An 18,150-nucleotide genomic window follows, 5' to 3' on the forward strand; every position below is an offset into this window, starting at 1 on the left:
TGTAACATATTGTGGTATAAACTAGGTCTCGTTAGTAGTTAAAATAACAGAAATTTATAACAAGTAACAATGCGAGATATAGTTTTGGAATATTCCTGTTATGTATTTCTGATCGGGGAGAGGCAAAAGTTTTGATAATGCGTTCCATATCGGTTATGAAAAATTACTCGATAAAGTACGATTATAATATTTTTGGCCGAAAATGGCAAGCAGTGTGCGCAAGTTCGTTGAGCGTTGCACAACCTGTAAGGAATGCAAGCCCGCCAACAACTCTAAACATCCCGAAATGGGGAAACAAAGGCTGTCCTCGAAGCCATTCCAAATTTTGGATATCGACTTCTTGCAGTCACTTCCACGAAGCCGTGCAGGTAATTCACACCTGTTAGTTCTACTGGATGTGTTCTCCAAGTGGACTATGTTAGTACCTGTGAAGAAAATTGGCACTGAGTTAGTGATTCGGATGTTAGAAGAACAATGGTTCCGTCACTACTCAGTACCAGAAATTTTGATCAGCGACAATGCTAGTACTTTCCTGAGTAAGGAGTTTAAAGCGTTCCTTGATCGTTACAAGGTAACTCACTGGACAAACGCTAGGCATCATAGCCAGGCCAACCCAGAGGAGCGTTTAAATCGTAGCACGGTGTTCCTAAAACCGTTATTAACAAAAAAAATGACCATACACCATACTAGTCAAGTGAACAGACCAAAGAGACAACTAAAGATTCCTAAGAAATTTGATAACATGCATTTGTATAGTATTTTTGAATAGAGTAGGGGTGGAATGAGATGTAGAAGAGATATATAATACAGTAGCAATTAAACAATAAATATCATACCTAATCGTATAAAACATTATCTGCGAAAATAAAAAGAAATTCCCCTATACACGTAATCACCAGCCCAGCAAAAGAGAGAGAGAAAAAAAAGTTGCATTACTCTTCGCTTTGGTTCCATATCTGGAGGGGAGGTTATTCTTTCTGCCACAACAAGAAGAAAACAATATTTTGCTACCGGTTAGAATGCCATAAATAGCGCATCATCATCGACTAGCAGCTCATTCTTGCGGATACTTTCAAAAGCGACGGATGGGATCCAAACTGGACAAAAAGGACACTGCGAGCAAGCAGCCTGGACGGATGCGGCCTGTCAAGGACGGCAATCAGGACACTGCGAGCAAGCAGCCTGGGCGGATTCAGCCAGCCACGGGCTGCGATCAGGACACTGCGAGCAAGCAGCCTGGGCGGATTCAGCCAGCCACGGGCGGCGATCAGGACACTGCGAGCAAGCAGCCTGGGCGGATTCAGCCAGCCACGGGCGGCAATCAGGACACTGCGAGCAAGCAGCCTGGGCGGATGCAGTCAGCCACGAGCGGCAATCAGGACACTGCGAGCAAGCAGCTTGGGCGGATTCAGTCAGCCACGGGCGGCAAGCAGCCTGGGCGGATGCAGTCAGTCACGGGCGGCAACCAGGACACTGCGAGCAAGCAGCCTGGGCGGATTCAGTCAGCCACGGGCGGCAATCAGGAGATTGTGAGCAAGCAGCCTGGGCGGATGCGGTCAGCCACGGGCGGCAGTCAGAACACTGGGTGCAAGCAGCCTGCGCGGGGTTGCTCTCGGGACGCGAGCAAGCAGCGAGCCATGGACGGCGCTCGGGATGCGACAAACCAGCTACCGAAACGGATGCGCTTGGGATCGGATTCTCAGTCCGACCTGGGTGTTTTAGATGACACACAGGTACCGTCTGCTTCGGTTCACGACATAGTTCATCTGCTCATATCTCTAACTATTGTCAGTTTTATTGTCGAATTGAACTTATCATGAGAATTTGACATTCAGATGTTTATACAGCAATTGCAATCAACTAGTATATAAAAATGGATAGGCAGCTATTTTTAAAACAAAAATATTTACTAAATAATGATAATACATATAGTTGAGATCAACTATATCGACAAACTCATATAACAGTTTTTGCAACCGGCCGAGACGGTTGTGCCTCCAGGTGGAAGGTTTTGTTCTCGAGAGAGTGACGGAGTGCGAGACGCTGTATGCGTTTTTGTGGGAGAGAGAGAGACCAGTTTGTTAAGTGTGAGTCGACAGTTGATACGTCGGAGGCGTGGTCAACGGCATCCTCGGTGTTTTGACAGCAAACCGCGGGTAGACGAATTTGCCTACCGCGGTGGCAGAAATCGACAATGATCGTGCCTGTACACACAGAAAAAATATATTGTATTGGTGTCGTCGGGCAATTCTAATCGACGAGAGGGGAAGCATCACAGGTAGACCCATTTGCTCTATTCGTCTACCGCAGAAGTGGTACGACGAATAAGGAAAACAAGTGGCACCGAAAAGTGCCGCATCGACAATGGGATTTTCGCAGCAAGCCACAGGTAGCCACATTTGTTTACCGCGGCGGTGGAAACGGAGAGAGCGCGCTTGTGGTGGTGATACCGACGAGCAGCTTAACCGGAGAGAGTTTTGAAGTGTTGCAGGTAGGCCTATTTCTCTACTGAAGAAGCAACGCGACGAAGAAGGACAGCAAGTGTCACATTGTCAAACAACGGGCACCGAGTTTACAACGTAACACATGAGGTGTGTTCTACAGGTATAACAGGTATATTTTTCATTCCTTTTTGTGATAGTTTTTCTTGCTAGGTAAAATGGATGAAGAGATGGGAGAACGAGTAACAGACCCTCCCCCTAAGCCTTATGCTGAAAATGTAAATCCGACTAGAATTAAAATTTACCCAGAGTCGTCAACGGGACCATGGATTGTATTTATTAGGCGTAAAGTAAAGGCGCTAAATATTATTCAAATTTCTAAAGATTTGACTTCGCGATTCTCGGATGTAAAAGAGATCGTCAAAGTCAATAAAGATAAAATACGCATTGTCGTTGGTAGTCTCAAACAAGCCAATGCAATTGCTTCTTGCGAGCTTTTTACGCGTGAGTATAGAGCGTATATTCCTTCAAAGGAAATTGAAATTGATGGGGTCATCACAGAATCGAGTTTGGCTGTTGATGACATAATTAAGCATGGGGTTGGTCGTTTCAAAGACACCATACTTAAAGACGTAAAAATACTTGAATGCAAGCAATTGCATTCAGTATCACACGAAGGAGATAAAAAAGTTTATCGACTGTCTGACTCATTTCGAGTGACTTTCGCTGGGTCTGCGCTGCCCAACTATGTCATTATCGATAAGATTCGTCTCCCTGTTCGCCTTTTTATTCCTCGTGTAATGAATTGCCTTAATTGCAAACAGCTTGGCCACACAGCCACTTATTGTTCCAATAAGGCACGGTGTGGCAAATGTGGGGGTTCTCATCAAGAGGATACATGCAATGAAAATTCAGAAAAATGTTTAATGTGCGGAGAAAACTCACATGAGCTCCCTGCATGCCCCATTTATAAATTGCGCGAGGATAAAATTAAACGATCCTTGAAGGAGAGGTCTAAGCGCTCCTATGCAGAAATGTTGAAAAATGCTACCCCTAAACCAATTTTCTTAGAAAACACTTACACATCTCTATTTTCGGAACAGTCTGACTCTGACGGAGCGTGCGAAGGTACATCATTTGTTTTACCCGGAAATTCCAGAAAAAGAAAACAGTCTTCTTTTCCCAAGCTGCCAAGAAAGGGCCTTAAAATTTCTCCACCAATAGATAAACTGCGCCCAAAACCGAAAAATTCCGATTCAAAACCGAAATCAATTCCGCCCGGTTTTGGGAACGTACAATCCAAACAGAACACCATTACTGGAAATAATAAAATTTCGACTTCCTCTGAGCCTCAGCCGGGGGTAGGATTATTGAAATTTTCTGAAATTGTTGATTGGATTTTTAAAGCATTCAATATTTCTGAACCACTAAAGAGTATACTTTCAGCTTTCCTCCCAACAATTAGAACATTTTTAGAGCAGCTGATTGCTCAATGGCCCATCCTTGCAGCGATTGTATCTTTCAATGGGTAATTCACCTCCTCCAATGAAAGATTCCATCACTGTTTTACAGTGGAATTGCAGAAGTATCATACCTAAAATTGATTCCTTAAAAATTTTACTGCATAATTTAAAATGCGATGCTTTTGCTCTATGTGAAACATGGCTTACCTCAAACATTAATTTCAACTTAAATGATTTCAACATTATTCGCCTAGACCGAGACACCCCGTATGGAGGAGTGCTTCTAGGAATTAAAAAGTGCTATTCTTTCTATAGAATTAACATCCCCTTATGCTATATTTCACCCTAAGGAGGAAAATTTGGTAAAAACCAAAATTTCTCACTAGGGTGAAAATTTGTTGGTAAGAACCAGTCTTTGTACAGGAGGGCACAAATCCTTATTTCATACTATGTTGCGTTTCGGCTTCGCCTCTTCAGAAACCGACACTAACGTATTGTCGGAATAGATTAGCGCCGGCTTGACGCAAATCCCTTAAAACTAAAACACACTATGTGTTTCAATCAAACGACTGATCAAACGTGATGTCCCGTTCGAGCAGAAGTTCTGTTTATGCCGATGAGACACAAGTGAAGCCGAAACTTGTCTTGGCTTAGCAGGCCTATGCGAAAGCACTATGCTATATTTCACCCTAAGGAGGAAAATTTGGTAAAAACCAAAATTTCTCACTAGGGTGAAAATTTGTTGGTAAGAACCAGTCTTTGTACAGGAGGGCACAAATCCTTATTTCATACTATGTTGCGTTTCGGCTTCGCCTCTTCAGAAACCGACACTAACGTATTGTCGGAATAGATTAGCGCCGGCTTGACGCAAATCCCTTAAAACTAAAACACACTATGTGTTTCAATCAAACGACTGATCAAACGTGATGATGAATGTAAAAAAAGAAAGAAATAAAAGAAAATGTATGAAAATTATTACACTACTAATGAAAAAAAGCCGGTTTTCCATTTCGTTGAACAGAAATGTGTAATGAATTGACAAGTTTCATTTATATTAAATAAAAACAATTATTCTTGATTTTCACAAAAAAAAGAGTTTTTTTTATGTTCTCAAATATTGTACGTTCAAAACTGCAAAGAATTACACACATTTGTGTAGACAAGTCGTCCAATATTGCAGTTTGAACTTCTTCAGGTTTGCAATATTGCGCATTTAGGGGTTAAGCTTTGGCATTTCATGTGTTAAAAATGAGCGAAATAGCAGAACATAAAAATAATTGAAATAGATCATCCACACTAAAGGCAAAAAAGCACTGCTTGAACCAATTTATTTTCACAGGCAAGGTTTCGGCTGGATTCGGTATCGATAAATCCAGATGTTGTAAAGAATGTTAGTTTGGTGCAAGGCGGATCTCAAACATACACGTCCATTGATATACCCGATGCAATACATTATAGGAAGAGTGCAATAACGACAGAGAGAGATGCGTACATTGATGCCAAAATCGCTGATACCAAAGTTGAGTTATTCATCGACTCAGGAGCCCAAGTCAATACGATCACTAAGGTGTCATTCGAGGACATTTTAAGTAATGTTGGTAACAGGAACAAATTATATGATTTAAGATACTCAACGGACAAGCAGCTAAAAGCATATGCTTCTGACTGTGCAATTAAGGTGATTGCTATATTTTCAGCACAATTGTTCATTTCAAAGGACAGGCCAGTGACCATTGAGCAATTCTACGTTGTAGACGAATCTAGATCCTTGTTGGGATTTAATACAGCAATAAGATACAGTGTTCTAGCTATTGGATTACATGTCCCGATTAATTATTCATATACGAATCCACCGTGGAAATGTGAACTCAGTGTTGCACTTATTGAACAGAAGCCACCTCTGGTTTTTCCGAAGTTTAACGTGCCCCCAGTTTCGTTAACGTATGACAAGAGCATGCCGCCATCTCGCAACGTTTATACTCACATTCCTCCAGCATTCAAAGACATTACCAAGCATAAGCTAGATGAATTACTTTCGGCGGGCATTATTGAGAAAGTAACAGAGAATATGGATAGATCATTTTGCTCGTCGATGTTAGTAGTCCCCAAAGGAAAAAATGACATTCGTTTAGTCATTGACCTTAGAGGTCCAAACCGCTGCATTCATCGAACCCCCTTCAAGATGCCTACGTTTGAATCCATTTTGATGGAACTCCATGGAGCACAGTGGTTCTCCACAATAAATTTGTCTAGCGCATTCTTCCATGTCGAATTAGATGAGTGTTCTCGTCATCTGACGAATTTTTTCACTGGAGATGGAATTTATCGATATCGTCGACTCCCGTTTGGTCTCTGCAATGCACCAGATGTTTTTCAGGAGATACTGCAAACTGTCGTTCTCGCCGAATGCGAAGGTACTGTTAACTACTTGGATGATATTTTAGTATCAGGAAAAACTAAGAGTGAACATGATAAAAACTTGGCAAAAGTTTTGGAATGTCTAAGAAATCATAACGTTAGGATTAACGAAGACAAATGCGCACTTTGAAAACAGTCAGTGGTATTCTTAGGATTTACACTTTCATCGGATGGATGGAAGGTCGAGGAGGACAAAATAAATGCCGTCAAAAATTTCAGAAGTCCAGAAACATTGGCCGAAGTGAAGAGTTTCTTGGGACTTATAAACTTTGTGGAAAAGTTCATTCATCATCGGGCTGATAAAACTCGCAAGCTTCGGGAGTTAGCCAAAGCCGATCGATTCTTTTGGAATCATGACCTAGAGGGAGAATTCGAATACTTGAAAAATGACGCATTGAAAACCATCACGACGTTGGGTTACTTCAATAGAGCGGATCGAATAGAGCTCTTCGTGGACGCTTCTCCACACGGATTGGGTGCCGTGATGGTGCAGTTTAATAATGATTCAGAATCAATAATCATTTGTTGTGCATCAAAAACTCTATCTCCTACGGAACAAAAGTATCCCAAAACACAAAGAGAAGCTCTGGCTATGGTTTGGGGAGTCGAAAGATTTTCTATGTACCTGATGGGCGTTAATTTCACCATTCGAACTGACGCAGAGTCAAATGAATTTATCTTTGGAGGTTTGCACAGAATTGGGAAAAGAGCTGTATCTAGAGCAGAAGCATGGGCGTTGAGGCTGCAGCCTTATCAATTCGATGTGAAACGAGTAACAGGAGAAAATAATATTGCAGACGTACTTTCGAGGCTTGTGGCTCAATCGGAAACAGCTAAATCATTCGATGATACAAATGATAAGCATTTGCTTTATTTTCTGAATGCAGGTGAATTGGAAATCACTTGGGACGAAATCGAAATTCATGCCCATAATGACGAAGAACTAAATGCAGTAAGATTGGCTGTTGAAACCGGAGTTTGGCTGAGCGGTTTCCGTAAATTCGAATGTCATGCTAAGGATCTTCACGTGTTCGGAGATATGATTTTCAAGAGCAATCGTATTATTCTACCAACAGCATTGCGTCAACGAGCGATTATTTCTGCTCATCAAGGCCATATTGGAGCAGGCTCTACGAAACGAATTTTGCGTGAATATTTTTGGTGGCCAGAAATGTCTAAAGCGATAGAAATTTACATACAAAGCTGTGAAACTTGTCTACGAATGTCCAAGAAAAATCCACCAATTCCATTATGTAGCCGAGAATTGCCACGAGGACCATGGGAGATTTTACAAATCGACTTTTTCACGGATAAGGAGTTTGGTTATGGAGAATTTCTTGTGATAGTCGATACCTATTCCAGATACTTACACGTTATCGAAATGAAGTGCATGGATGCTGATACTACGAATGATGCTCTTAACAAAGTTTTTGCAATATGGGGTTATCCTCTTATTATATAAAGCGATAATGGCCCACCGTTCCAGAGCGATAAGTTCGTGAAAACCTGGAAACAAAAAGGAATCACTGTTCGAAAATCAATTCCTCTAAGCCCGCAGTCCAACGGGGCTGTAGAGCGGCAGAATGAGGGAATCAAAAAGGCAATAGCGGCTTCCAAATTAGACAACATTAATTGGAGGATGGCATTAGAAAAATATATTCACGTGCATAATAAGGTCAGTCCTCTATCACGGCTTGGTATTACGCCATTTGAGCTTTTGGTGGGGTGGAAATACAGAGGCACGTTTCCTTGCATTTGGTCGGCATATCCTACAATAACTCTGGATCGTGAAAACATTAAAGAGAAAGATGCTTACTCCAAACTGGAGAGCAAGCAATATGCGGATCTAAAACGAGGTGCCAAATTTTCAGACCTAACAGTTGGAGACAAAGTTGTGTTAACACAGTTTAAAAAGTTGAAGTCAGACCCAACTTTCGGCAGCGAAAAGTTTGTGATTGTAGCAAGAGACGGCGCAAAAATAGTTGTGCGAAGCGAACGCGGCGTATTATATTCACGAAATGTGCAAGAAGCTAAGAAAATTACACGAAACTTTGAAAATGGTAACGACGAAAACAACGATCACACTTCAAAGATGGAAGAAACAACAGAACCAAGGACAAATGAAACTACAAACGATACTCCTAGTCAAGTGAACAGACCAAAGAGACAACTAAAGATTCCTAAGAAATTTGATAACATGCATTTGTATAGTATTTTTGAATAGAGTAGGGGTGGAATGAGATGTAGAAGAGATATATAATACAGTAGCAATTAAACAATAAATATCATACCTAATCGTATAAAACATTATCTGCGAAAATAAAAAGAAATTCCCCTATACACGTAATCACCAGCCCAGCAAAAGAGAGAGAGAAAAAAAAGTTGCATTACTCTTCGCTTTGGTTCCATATCTGGAGGGGAGGTTATTCTTTCTGCCACAACAAGAAGAAAACAATATTTTGCTACCGGTTAGAATGCCATAAATAGCGCATCATCATCGACTCGCAGCTCATTCTTGCGGATACTTTCAAAAGCGACGGATGGGATCCAAACTGGACAAAAAGGACACTGCGAGCAAGCAGCCTGGACGGATGCGGCCTGTCAAGGACGGCAATCAGGACACTGCGAGCAAGCAGCCTGGGCGGATTCAGCCAGCCACGGGCTGCGATCAGGACACTGCGAGCAAGCAGCCTGGGCGGATTCAGCCAGCCACGGGCGGCGATCAGGACACTGCGAGCAAGCAGCCTGGGCGGATTCAGCCAGCCACGGGCGGCAATCAGGACACTGCGAGCAAGCAGCCTGGGCGGATGCAGTCAGCCACGAGCGGCAATCAGGACACTGCGAGCAAGCAGCTTGGGCGGATTCAGTCAGCCACGGGCGGCAAGCAGCCTGGGCGGATGCAGTCAGTCACGGGCGGCAACCAGGACACTGCGAGCAAGCAGCCTGGGCGGATTCAGTCAGCCACGGGCGGCAATCAGGAGATTGTGAGCAAGCAGCCTGGGCGGATGCGGTCAGCCACGGGCGGCAGTCAGAACACTGGGTGCAAGCAGCCTGCGCGGGGTTGCTCTCGGGACGCGAGCAAGCAGCGAGCCATGGACGGCGCTCGGGATGCGACAAACCAGCTACCGAAACGGATGTGCTTGGGATCGGATTCTCAGTCCGACCTGGGTGTTTTAGATGACACACAGGTACCGTCTGCTTCGGTTCACGACATAGTTCATCTGCTCATATCTCTAACTATTGTCAGTTTTATTGTCGAATTGAACTTATCATGAGAATTTGACATTCAGATGTTTATACAGCAATTGCAATCAACTAGTATATAAAAATGGATAGGCAGCTATTTTTAAAACAAAAATATTTACTAAATAATGATAATACATATAGTTGAGATCAACTATATCGACAAACTCATATAACAGTTTTTGCAACCGGCCGAGACGGATGTGCCTCCAGGTGGAAGGTTTTGTTCTCGAGAGAGTGACGGAGTGCGAGACGCTGTATGCGTTTTTGTGGGAGAGAGAGAGAGACCAGTTTGTTAAGTGTGAGTCGACAGTTGATACGTCGGAGGCGTGGTCAACGGCATCCTCGGTGTTTTGACAGCAAACCGCGGGTAGACGAATTTGCCTACCGCGGTGGCAGAAATCGACAATTATCGTGCCTGTACACACAGAAAAAATATATTGTATTGGTGTCGTCGGGCAATTCTAATCGACGAGAGGGGAAGCATCACAGGTAGACCCATTTGCTCTATTCGTCTACCGCAGAAGTGGTACGACGAATAAGGAAAACAAGTGGCACCGAAAAGTGCCGCATCGACAATGGGATTTTCGCAGCAAGCCACAGGTAGCCACATTTGTTTACCGCGGCGGTGGAAACGGAGAGAGCGCGCTTGTGGTGGTGATACCGACGAGCAGCTTAACCGGAGAGAGTTTTGAAGTGTTGCAGGTAGGCCTATTTCTCTACTGAAGAAGCAACGCGACGAAGAAGGACAGCAAGTGTCACATTGTCAAACAACGGGCACCGAGTTTACAACGTAACACATGAGGTGTGTTCTACAGGTATAACAGGTATATTTTTCATTCCTTTTTGTGATAGTTTTTCTTGCTAGGTAAAATGGATGAAGAGATGGGAGAACGAGTAACAGACCCTCCCCCTAAGCCTTATGCTGAAAATGTAAATCCGACTAGAATTAAAATTTACCCAGAGTCGTCAACGGGACCATGGATTGTATTTATTAGGCGTAAAGTAAAGGCGCTAAATATTATTCAAATTTCTAAAGATTTGACTTCGCGATTCTCGGATGTAAAAGAGATCGTCAAAGTCAATAAAGATAAAATACGCATTGTCGTTGGTAGTCTCAAACAAGCCAATGCAATTGCTTCTTGCGAGCTTTTTACGCGTGAGTATAGAGCGTATATTCCTTCAAAGGAAATTGAAATTGATGGGGTCATCACAGAATCGAGTTTGGCTGTTGATGACATAATTAAGCATGGGGTTGGTCGTTTCAAAGACACCATACTTAAAGACGTAAAAATACTTGAATGCAAGCAATTGCATTCAGTATCACACGAAGGAGATAAAAAAGTTTATCGACTGTCTGACTCATTTCGAGTGACTTTCGCTGGGTCTGCGCTGCCCAACTATGTCATTATCGATAAGATTCGTCTCCCTGTTCGCCTTTTTATTCCTCGTGTAATGAATTGCCTTAATTGCAAACAGCTTGGCCACACAGCCACTTATTGTTCCAATAAGGCACGGTGTGGCAAATGTGGGGGTTCTCATCAAGAGGATACATGCAATGAAAATTCAGAAAAATGTTTAATGTGCGGAGAAAACTCACATGAGCTCCCTGCATGCCCCATTTATAAATTGCGCGAGGATAAAATTAAACGATCCTTGAAGGAGAGGTCTAAGCGCTCCTATGCAGAAATGTTGAAAAATGCTACCCCTAAACCAATTTTCTTAGAAAACACTTACACATCTCTATTTTCGGAACAGTCTGACTCTGACGGAGCGTGCGAAGGTACATCATTTGTTTTACCCGGAAATTCCAGAAAAAGAAAACAGTCTTCTTTTCCCAAGCTGCCAAGAAAGGGCCTTAAAATTTCTCCACCAATAGATAAACTGCGCCCAAAACCGAAAAATTCCGATTCAAAACCGAAATCAATTCCGCCCGGTTTTGGGAACGTACAATCCAAACAGAACACCATTACTGGAAATAATAAAATTTCGACTTCCTCTGAGCCTCAGCCGGGGGTAGGATTATTGAAATTTTCTGAAATTGTTGATTGGATTTTTAAAGCATTCAATATTTCTGAACCACTAAAGAGTATACTTTCAGCTTTCCTCCCAACAATTAGAACATTTTTAGAGCAGCTGATTGCTCAATGGCCCATCCTTGCAGCGATTGTATCTTTCAATGGGTAATTCACCTCCTCCAATGAAAGATTCCATCACTGTTTTACAGTGGAATTGCAGAAGTATCATACCTAAAATTGATTCCTTAAAAATTTTACTGCATAATTTAAAATGCGATGCTTTTGCTCTATGTGAAACATGGCTTACCTCAAACATTAATTTCAACTTAAATGATTTCAACATTATTCGCCTAGACCGAGACACCCCGTATGGAGGAGTGCTTCTAGGAATTAAAAAGTGCTATTCTTTCTATAGAATTAACATCCCCTTATGCTATATTTCACCCTAAGGAGGAAAATTTGGTAAAAACCAAAATTTCTCACTAGGGTGAAAATTTGTTGGTAAGAACCAGTCTTTGTACAGGAGGGCACAAATCCTTATTTCATACTATGTTGCGTTTCGGCTTCGCCTCTTCAGAAACCGACACTAACGTATTGTCGGAATAGATTAGCGCCGGCTTGACGCAAATCCCTTAAAACTAAAACACACTATGTGTTTCAATCAAACGACTGATCAAACGTGATGTCCCGTTCGAGCAGAAGTTCTGTTTATGCCGATGAGACACAAGTGAAGCCGAAACTTGTCTTGGCTTAGCAGGCCTATGCGAAAGCACTATGCTATATTTCACCCTAAGGAGGAAAATTTGGTAAAAACCAAAATTTCTCACTAGGGTGAAAATTTGTTGGTAAGAACCAGTCTTTGTACAGGAGGGCACAAATCCTTATTTCATACTATGTTGCGTTTCGGCTTCGCCTCTTCAGAAACCGACACTAACGTATTGTCGGAATAGATTAGCGCCGGCTTGACGCAAATCCCTTAAAACTAAAACACACTATGTGTTTCAATCAAACGACTGATCAAACGTGATGTCCCGTTCGAGCAGAAGTTCTGTTTATGCCGATGAGACACAAGTGAAGCCGAAACTTGTCTTGGCTTAGCAGGCCTATGCGAAAGCACTATGCTATATTTCACCCTAAGGAGGAAAATTTGGTAAAAACCAAAATTTCTCACTAGGGTGAAAATTTGTTGGTAAGAACCAGTCTTTGTACAGGAGGGCACAAATCCTTATTTCATACTATGTTGCGTTTCGGCTTCGCCTCTTCAGAAACCGACACTAACGTATTGTCGGAATAGATTAGCGCCGGCTTGACGCAAATCCCTTAAAACTAAAACACACTATGTGTTTCAATCAAACGACTGATCAAACGTGATGTCCCGTTCGAGCAGAAGTTCTGTTTATGCCGATGAGACACAAGTGAAGCCGAAACTTGTCTTGGCTTAGCAGGCCTATGCGAAAGCACTATGCTATATTTCACCCTAAGGAGGAAAATTTGGTAAAAACCAAAATTTCTCACTAGGGTGAAAATTTGTTGGTAAGAACCAGTCTTTGTACAGGAGGGCACAAATCCTTATTTCATACTATGTTGCGTTTCGGCTTCGCCTCTTCAGAAACCGACACTAACGTATTGTCGGAATAGATTAGCGCCGGCTTGACGCAAATCCCTTAAAACTAAAACACACTATGTGTTTCAATCAAACGACTGATCAAACGTGATGTCCCGTTCGAGCAGAAGTTCTGTTTATGCCGATGAGACACAAGTGAAGCCGAAACTTGTCTTGGCTTAGCAGGCCTATGCGAAAGCACTATGCTATATTTCACCCTAAGGAGGAAAATTTGGTAAAAACCAAAATTTCTCACTAGGGTGAAAATTTGTTGGTAAGAACCAGTCTTTGTACAGGAGGGCACAAATCCTTATTTCATACTATGTTGCGTTTCGGCTTCGCCTCTTCAGAAACCGACACTAACGTATTGTCGGAATAGATTAGCGCCGGCTTGACGCAAATCCCTTAAAACTAAAACACACTATGTGTTTCAATCAAACGACTGATCAAACGTGATGTCCCGTTCGAGCAGAAGTTCTGTTTATGCCGATGAGACACAAGTGAAGCCGAAACTTGTCTTGGCTTAGCAGGCCTATGCGAAAGCACTATGCTATATTTCACCCTAAGGAGGAAAATTTGGTAAAAACCAAAATTTCTCACTAGGGTGAAAATTTGTTGGTAAGAACCAGTCTTTGTACAGGAGGGCACAAATCCTTATTTCATACTATGTTGCGTTTCGGCTTCGCCTCTTCAGAAACCGACACTAACGTATTGTCGGAATAGATTAGCGCCGGCTTGACGCAAATCCCTTAAAACTAAAACACACTATGTGTTTCAATCAAACGACTGATCAAACGTGATGTCCCGTTCGAGCAGAAGTTCTGTTTATGCCGATGAGACACAAGTGAAGCCGAAACTTGTCTTGGCTTAGCAGGCCTATGCGAAAGCACTATGCTATATTTCACCCTAAGGAGGAAAATTTGGTAAAAACCAAAATTTCTCACTAGGGTGAAAATTTGTTGGTAAGAACCAGTCTTTGTACAGGAGGGCACAAATCCTTATTTCATACTATGTTGCGTTTCGGCTTCGCCTCTTCAGAAACCGACACTAACGTATTGTCGGAATAGATTAGCGCCGGCTTGACGCAAATCCCTTAAAACTAAAACACACTATGTGTTTCAATCAAACGACTGATCAAACGTGATGTCCCGTTCGAGCAGAAGTTCTGTTTATGCCGATGAGACACAAGTGAAGCCGAAACTTGTCTTGGCTTAGCAGGCCTATGCGAAAGCACTATGCTATATTTCACCCTAAGGAGGAAAATTTGGTAAAAACCAAAATTTCTCACTAGGGTGAAAATTTGTTGGTAAGAACCAGTCTTTGTACAGGAGGGCACAAATCCTTATTTCATACTATGTTGCGTTTCGGCTTCGCCTCTTCAGAAACCGACACTAACGTATTGTCGGAATAGATTAGCGCCGGCTTGACGCAAATCCCTTAAAACTAAAACACACTATGTGTTTCAATCAAACGACTGATCAAACGTGATGATGAATGTAAAAAAAGAAAGAAATAAAAGAAAATGTATGAAAATTATTACACTACTAATGAAAAAAAGCCGGTTTTCCATTTCGTTGAACAGAAATGTGTAATGAATTGACAAGTTTCATTTATATTAAATAAAAACAATTATTCTTGATTTTCACAAAAAAAAGAGTTTTTTTTATGTTCTCAAATATTGTACGTTCAAAACTGCAAAGAATTACACACATTTGTGTAGACAAGTCGTCCAATATTGCAGTTTGAACTTCTTCAGGTTTGCAATATTGCGCATTTAGGGGTTAAGCTTTGGCATTTCATGTGTTAAAAATGAGCGAAATAGCAGAACATAAAAATAATTGAAATAGATCATCCACACTAAAGGCAAAAAAGCACTGCTTGAACCAATTTATTTTCACAGGCAAGGTTTCGGCTGGATTCGGTATCGATAAATCCAGATGTTGTAAAGAATGTTAGTTTGGTGCAAGGCGGATCTCAAACATACACGTCCATTGATATACCCGATGCAATACATTATAGGAAGAGTGCAATAACGACAGAGAGAGATGCGTACATTGATGCCAAAATCGCTGATACCAAAGTTGAGTTATTCATCGACTCAGGAGCCCAAGTCAATACGATCACTAAGGTGTCATTCGAGGACATTTTAAGTAATGTTGGTAACAGGAACAAATTATATGATTTAAGATACTCAACGGACAAGCAGCTAAAAGCATATGCTTCTGACTGTGCAATTAAGGTGATTGCTATATTTTCAGCACAATTGTTCATTTCAAAGGACAGGCCAGTGACCATTGAGCAATTCTACGTTGTAGACGAATCTAGATCCTTGTTGGGATTTAATACAGCAATAAGATACAGTGTTCTAGCTATTGGATTACATGTCCCGATTAATTATTCATATACGAATCCACCGTGGAAATGTGAACTCAGTGTTGCACTTATTGAACAGAAGCCACCTCTGGTTTTTCCGAAGTTTAACGTGCCCCCAGTTTCGTTAACGTATGACAAGAGCATGCCGCCATCTCGCAACGTTTATACTCACATTCCTCCAGCATTCAAAGACATTACCAAGCATAAGCTAGATGAATTACTTTCGGCGGGCATTATTGAGAAAGTAACAGAGAATATGGATAGATCATTTTGCTCGTCGATGTTAGTAGTCCCCAAAGGAAAAAATGACATTCGTTTAGTCATTGACCTTAGAGGTCCAAACCGCTGCATTCATCGAACCCCCTTCAAGATGCCTACGTTTGAATCCATTTTGATGGAACTCCATGGAGCACAGTGGTTCTCCACAATAAATTTGTCTAGCGCATTCTTCCATGTCGAATTAGATGAGTGTTCTCGTCATCTGACGAATTTTTTCACTGGAGATGGAATTTATCGATATCGTCGACTCCCGTTTGGTCTCTGCAATGCACCAGATGTTTTTCAGGAGATACTGCAAACTGTCGTTCTCGCCGAATGCGAAGGTACTGTTAACTACTTGGATGATATTTTAGTATCAGGAAAAACTAAGAGTGAACATGATAAAAACTTGGCAAAAGTTTTGGAATGTCTAAGAAATCATAACGTTAGGATTAACGAAGACAAATGCGCACTTTGAAAACAGTCAGTGGTATTCTTAGGATTTACACTTTCATCGGATGGATGGAAGGTCGAGGAGGACAAAATAAATGCCGTCAAAAATTTCAGAAGTCCAGAAACATTGGCCGAAGTGAAGAGTTTCTTGGGACTTATAAACTTTGTGGAAAAGTTCATTCATCATCGGGCTGATAAAACTCGCAAGCTTCGGGAGTTAGCCAAAGCCGATCGATTCTTTTGGAATCATGACCTAGAGGGAGAATTCGAATACTTGAAAAATGACGCATTGAAAACCATCACGACGTTGGGTTACTTCAATAGAGCGGATCGAATAGAGCTCTTCGTGGACGCTTCTCCACACGGATTGGGTGCCGTGATGGTGCAGTTTAATAATGATTCAGAATCAATAATCATTTGTTGTGCATCAAAAACTCTATCTCCTACGGAACAAAAGTATCCCAAAACACAAAGAGAAGCTCTGGCTATGGTTTGGGGAGTCGAAAGATTTTCTATGTACCTGATGGGCGTTAATTTCACCATTCGAACTGACGCAGAGTCAAATGAATTTATCTTTGGAGGTTTGCACAGAATTGGGAAAAGAGCTGTATCTAGAGCAGAAGCATGGGCGTTGAGGCTGCAGCCTTATCAATTCGATGTGAAACGAGTAACAGGAGAAAATAATATTGCAGACGTACTTTCGAGGCTTGTGGCTCAATCGGAAACAGCTAAATCATTCGATGATACAAATGATAAGCATTTGCTTTATTTTCTGAATGCAGGTGAATTGGAAATCACTTGGGACGAAATCGAAATTCATGCCCATAATGACGAAGAACTAAATGCAGTAAGATTGGCTGTTGAAACCGGAGTTTGGCTGAGCGGTTTCCGTAAATTCGAATGTCATGCTAAGGATCTTCACGTGTTCGGAGATATGATTTTCAAGAGCAATCGTATTATTCTACCAACAGCATTGCGTCAACGAGCGATTATTTCTGCTCATCAAGGCCATATTGGAGCAGGCTCTACGAAACAAATTTTGCGTGCATATTTTTGGTGGCCAGAAATGTCTAAAGCGATAGAAATTTACATACAAAGCTGTGAAACTTGTCTACGAATGTCCAAGAAAAATCCACCAATTCCATTATGTAGCCGAGAATTGCCACGAGGACCATGGGAGATTTTACAAATCGACTTTTTCACGGATAAGGAGTTTGGTTATGGAGAATTTCTTGTGATAGTCGATACCTATTCCAGATACTTACACGTTATCGAAATGAAGTGCATGGATGCTGATACTACGAATGATGCTCTTAACAAAGTTTTTGCAATATGGGGTTATCCTCTTATTATACAAAGCGATAATGGCCCACCGTTCCAGAGCGATAAGTTCGTGAAAACCTGGAAACAAAAAGGAATCACTGTTCGAAAATCAATTCCTCTAAGCCCGCAGTCCAACGGGGCTGTAGAGCGGCAGAATGAGGGAATCAAAAAGGCAATAGCGGCTTCCAAATTAGACAACATTAATTGGAGGATGGCATTAGAAAAATATATTCACGTGCATAATAAGGTCAGTCCTCTATCACGGCTTGGTATTACGCCATTTGAGCTTTTGGTGGGGTGGAAATACAGAGGCACGTTTCCTTGCATTTGGTCGGCATATCCTACAATAACTCTGGATCGTGAAAACATTAAAGAGAAAGATGCTTACTCCAAACTGGAGAGCAAGCAATATGCGGATCTAAAACGAGGTGCCAAATTTTCAGACCTAACAGTTGGAGACAAAGTTGTGTTAACACAGTTTAAAAAGTTGAAGTCAGACCCAACTTTCGGCAGCGAAAAGTTTGTGATTGTAGCAAGAGACGGCGCAAAAATAGTTG

At 41.8% G+C, this 18,150-nt stretch overlaps 1 protein-coding gene across 1 annotated transcript in view; it reads left to right on the forward strand.

Annotated features, from left to right (window-relative positions):
• Positions 1–202: 202 nt before the first annotated feature.
• LOC131696254 (uncharacterized) overlaps positions 203–18,150 on the forward strand; it is a 49,997-nt gene continuing 32,049 nt past the window's right edge. Inside the window, exons 1-3 of the mRNA XM_058984805.1 lie at positions 203–571; positions 1,080–1,733; positions 8,857–9,510. Coding sequence (XP_058840788.1) covers positions 203–571; positions 1,080–1,733; positions 8,857–9,510 — 1,677 coding nt within the window. The remainder of the gene's footprint in view (positions 572–1,079; positions 1,734–8,856; positions 9,511–18,150) is intronic.

Source organism: Topomyia yanbarensis, chromosome 1 (assembly GCF_030247195.1).
Source record: "Topomyia yanbarensis strain Yona2022 chromosome 1, ASM3024719v1, whole genome shotgun sequence".
Classification (NCBI taxonomy): Eukaryota; Metazoa; Arthropoda; class Insecta; order Diptera; family Culicidae; genus Topomyia; species Topomyia yanbarensis.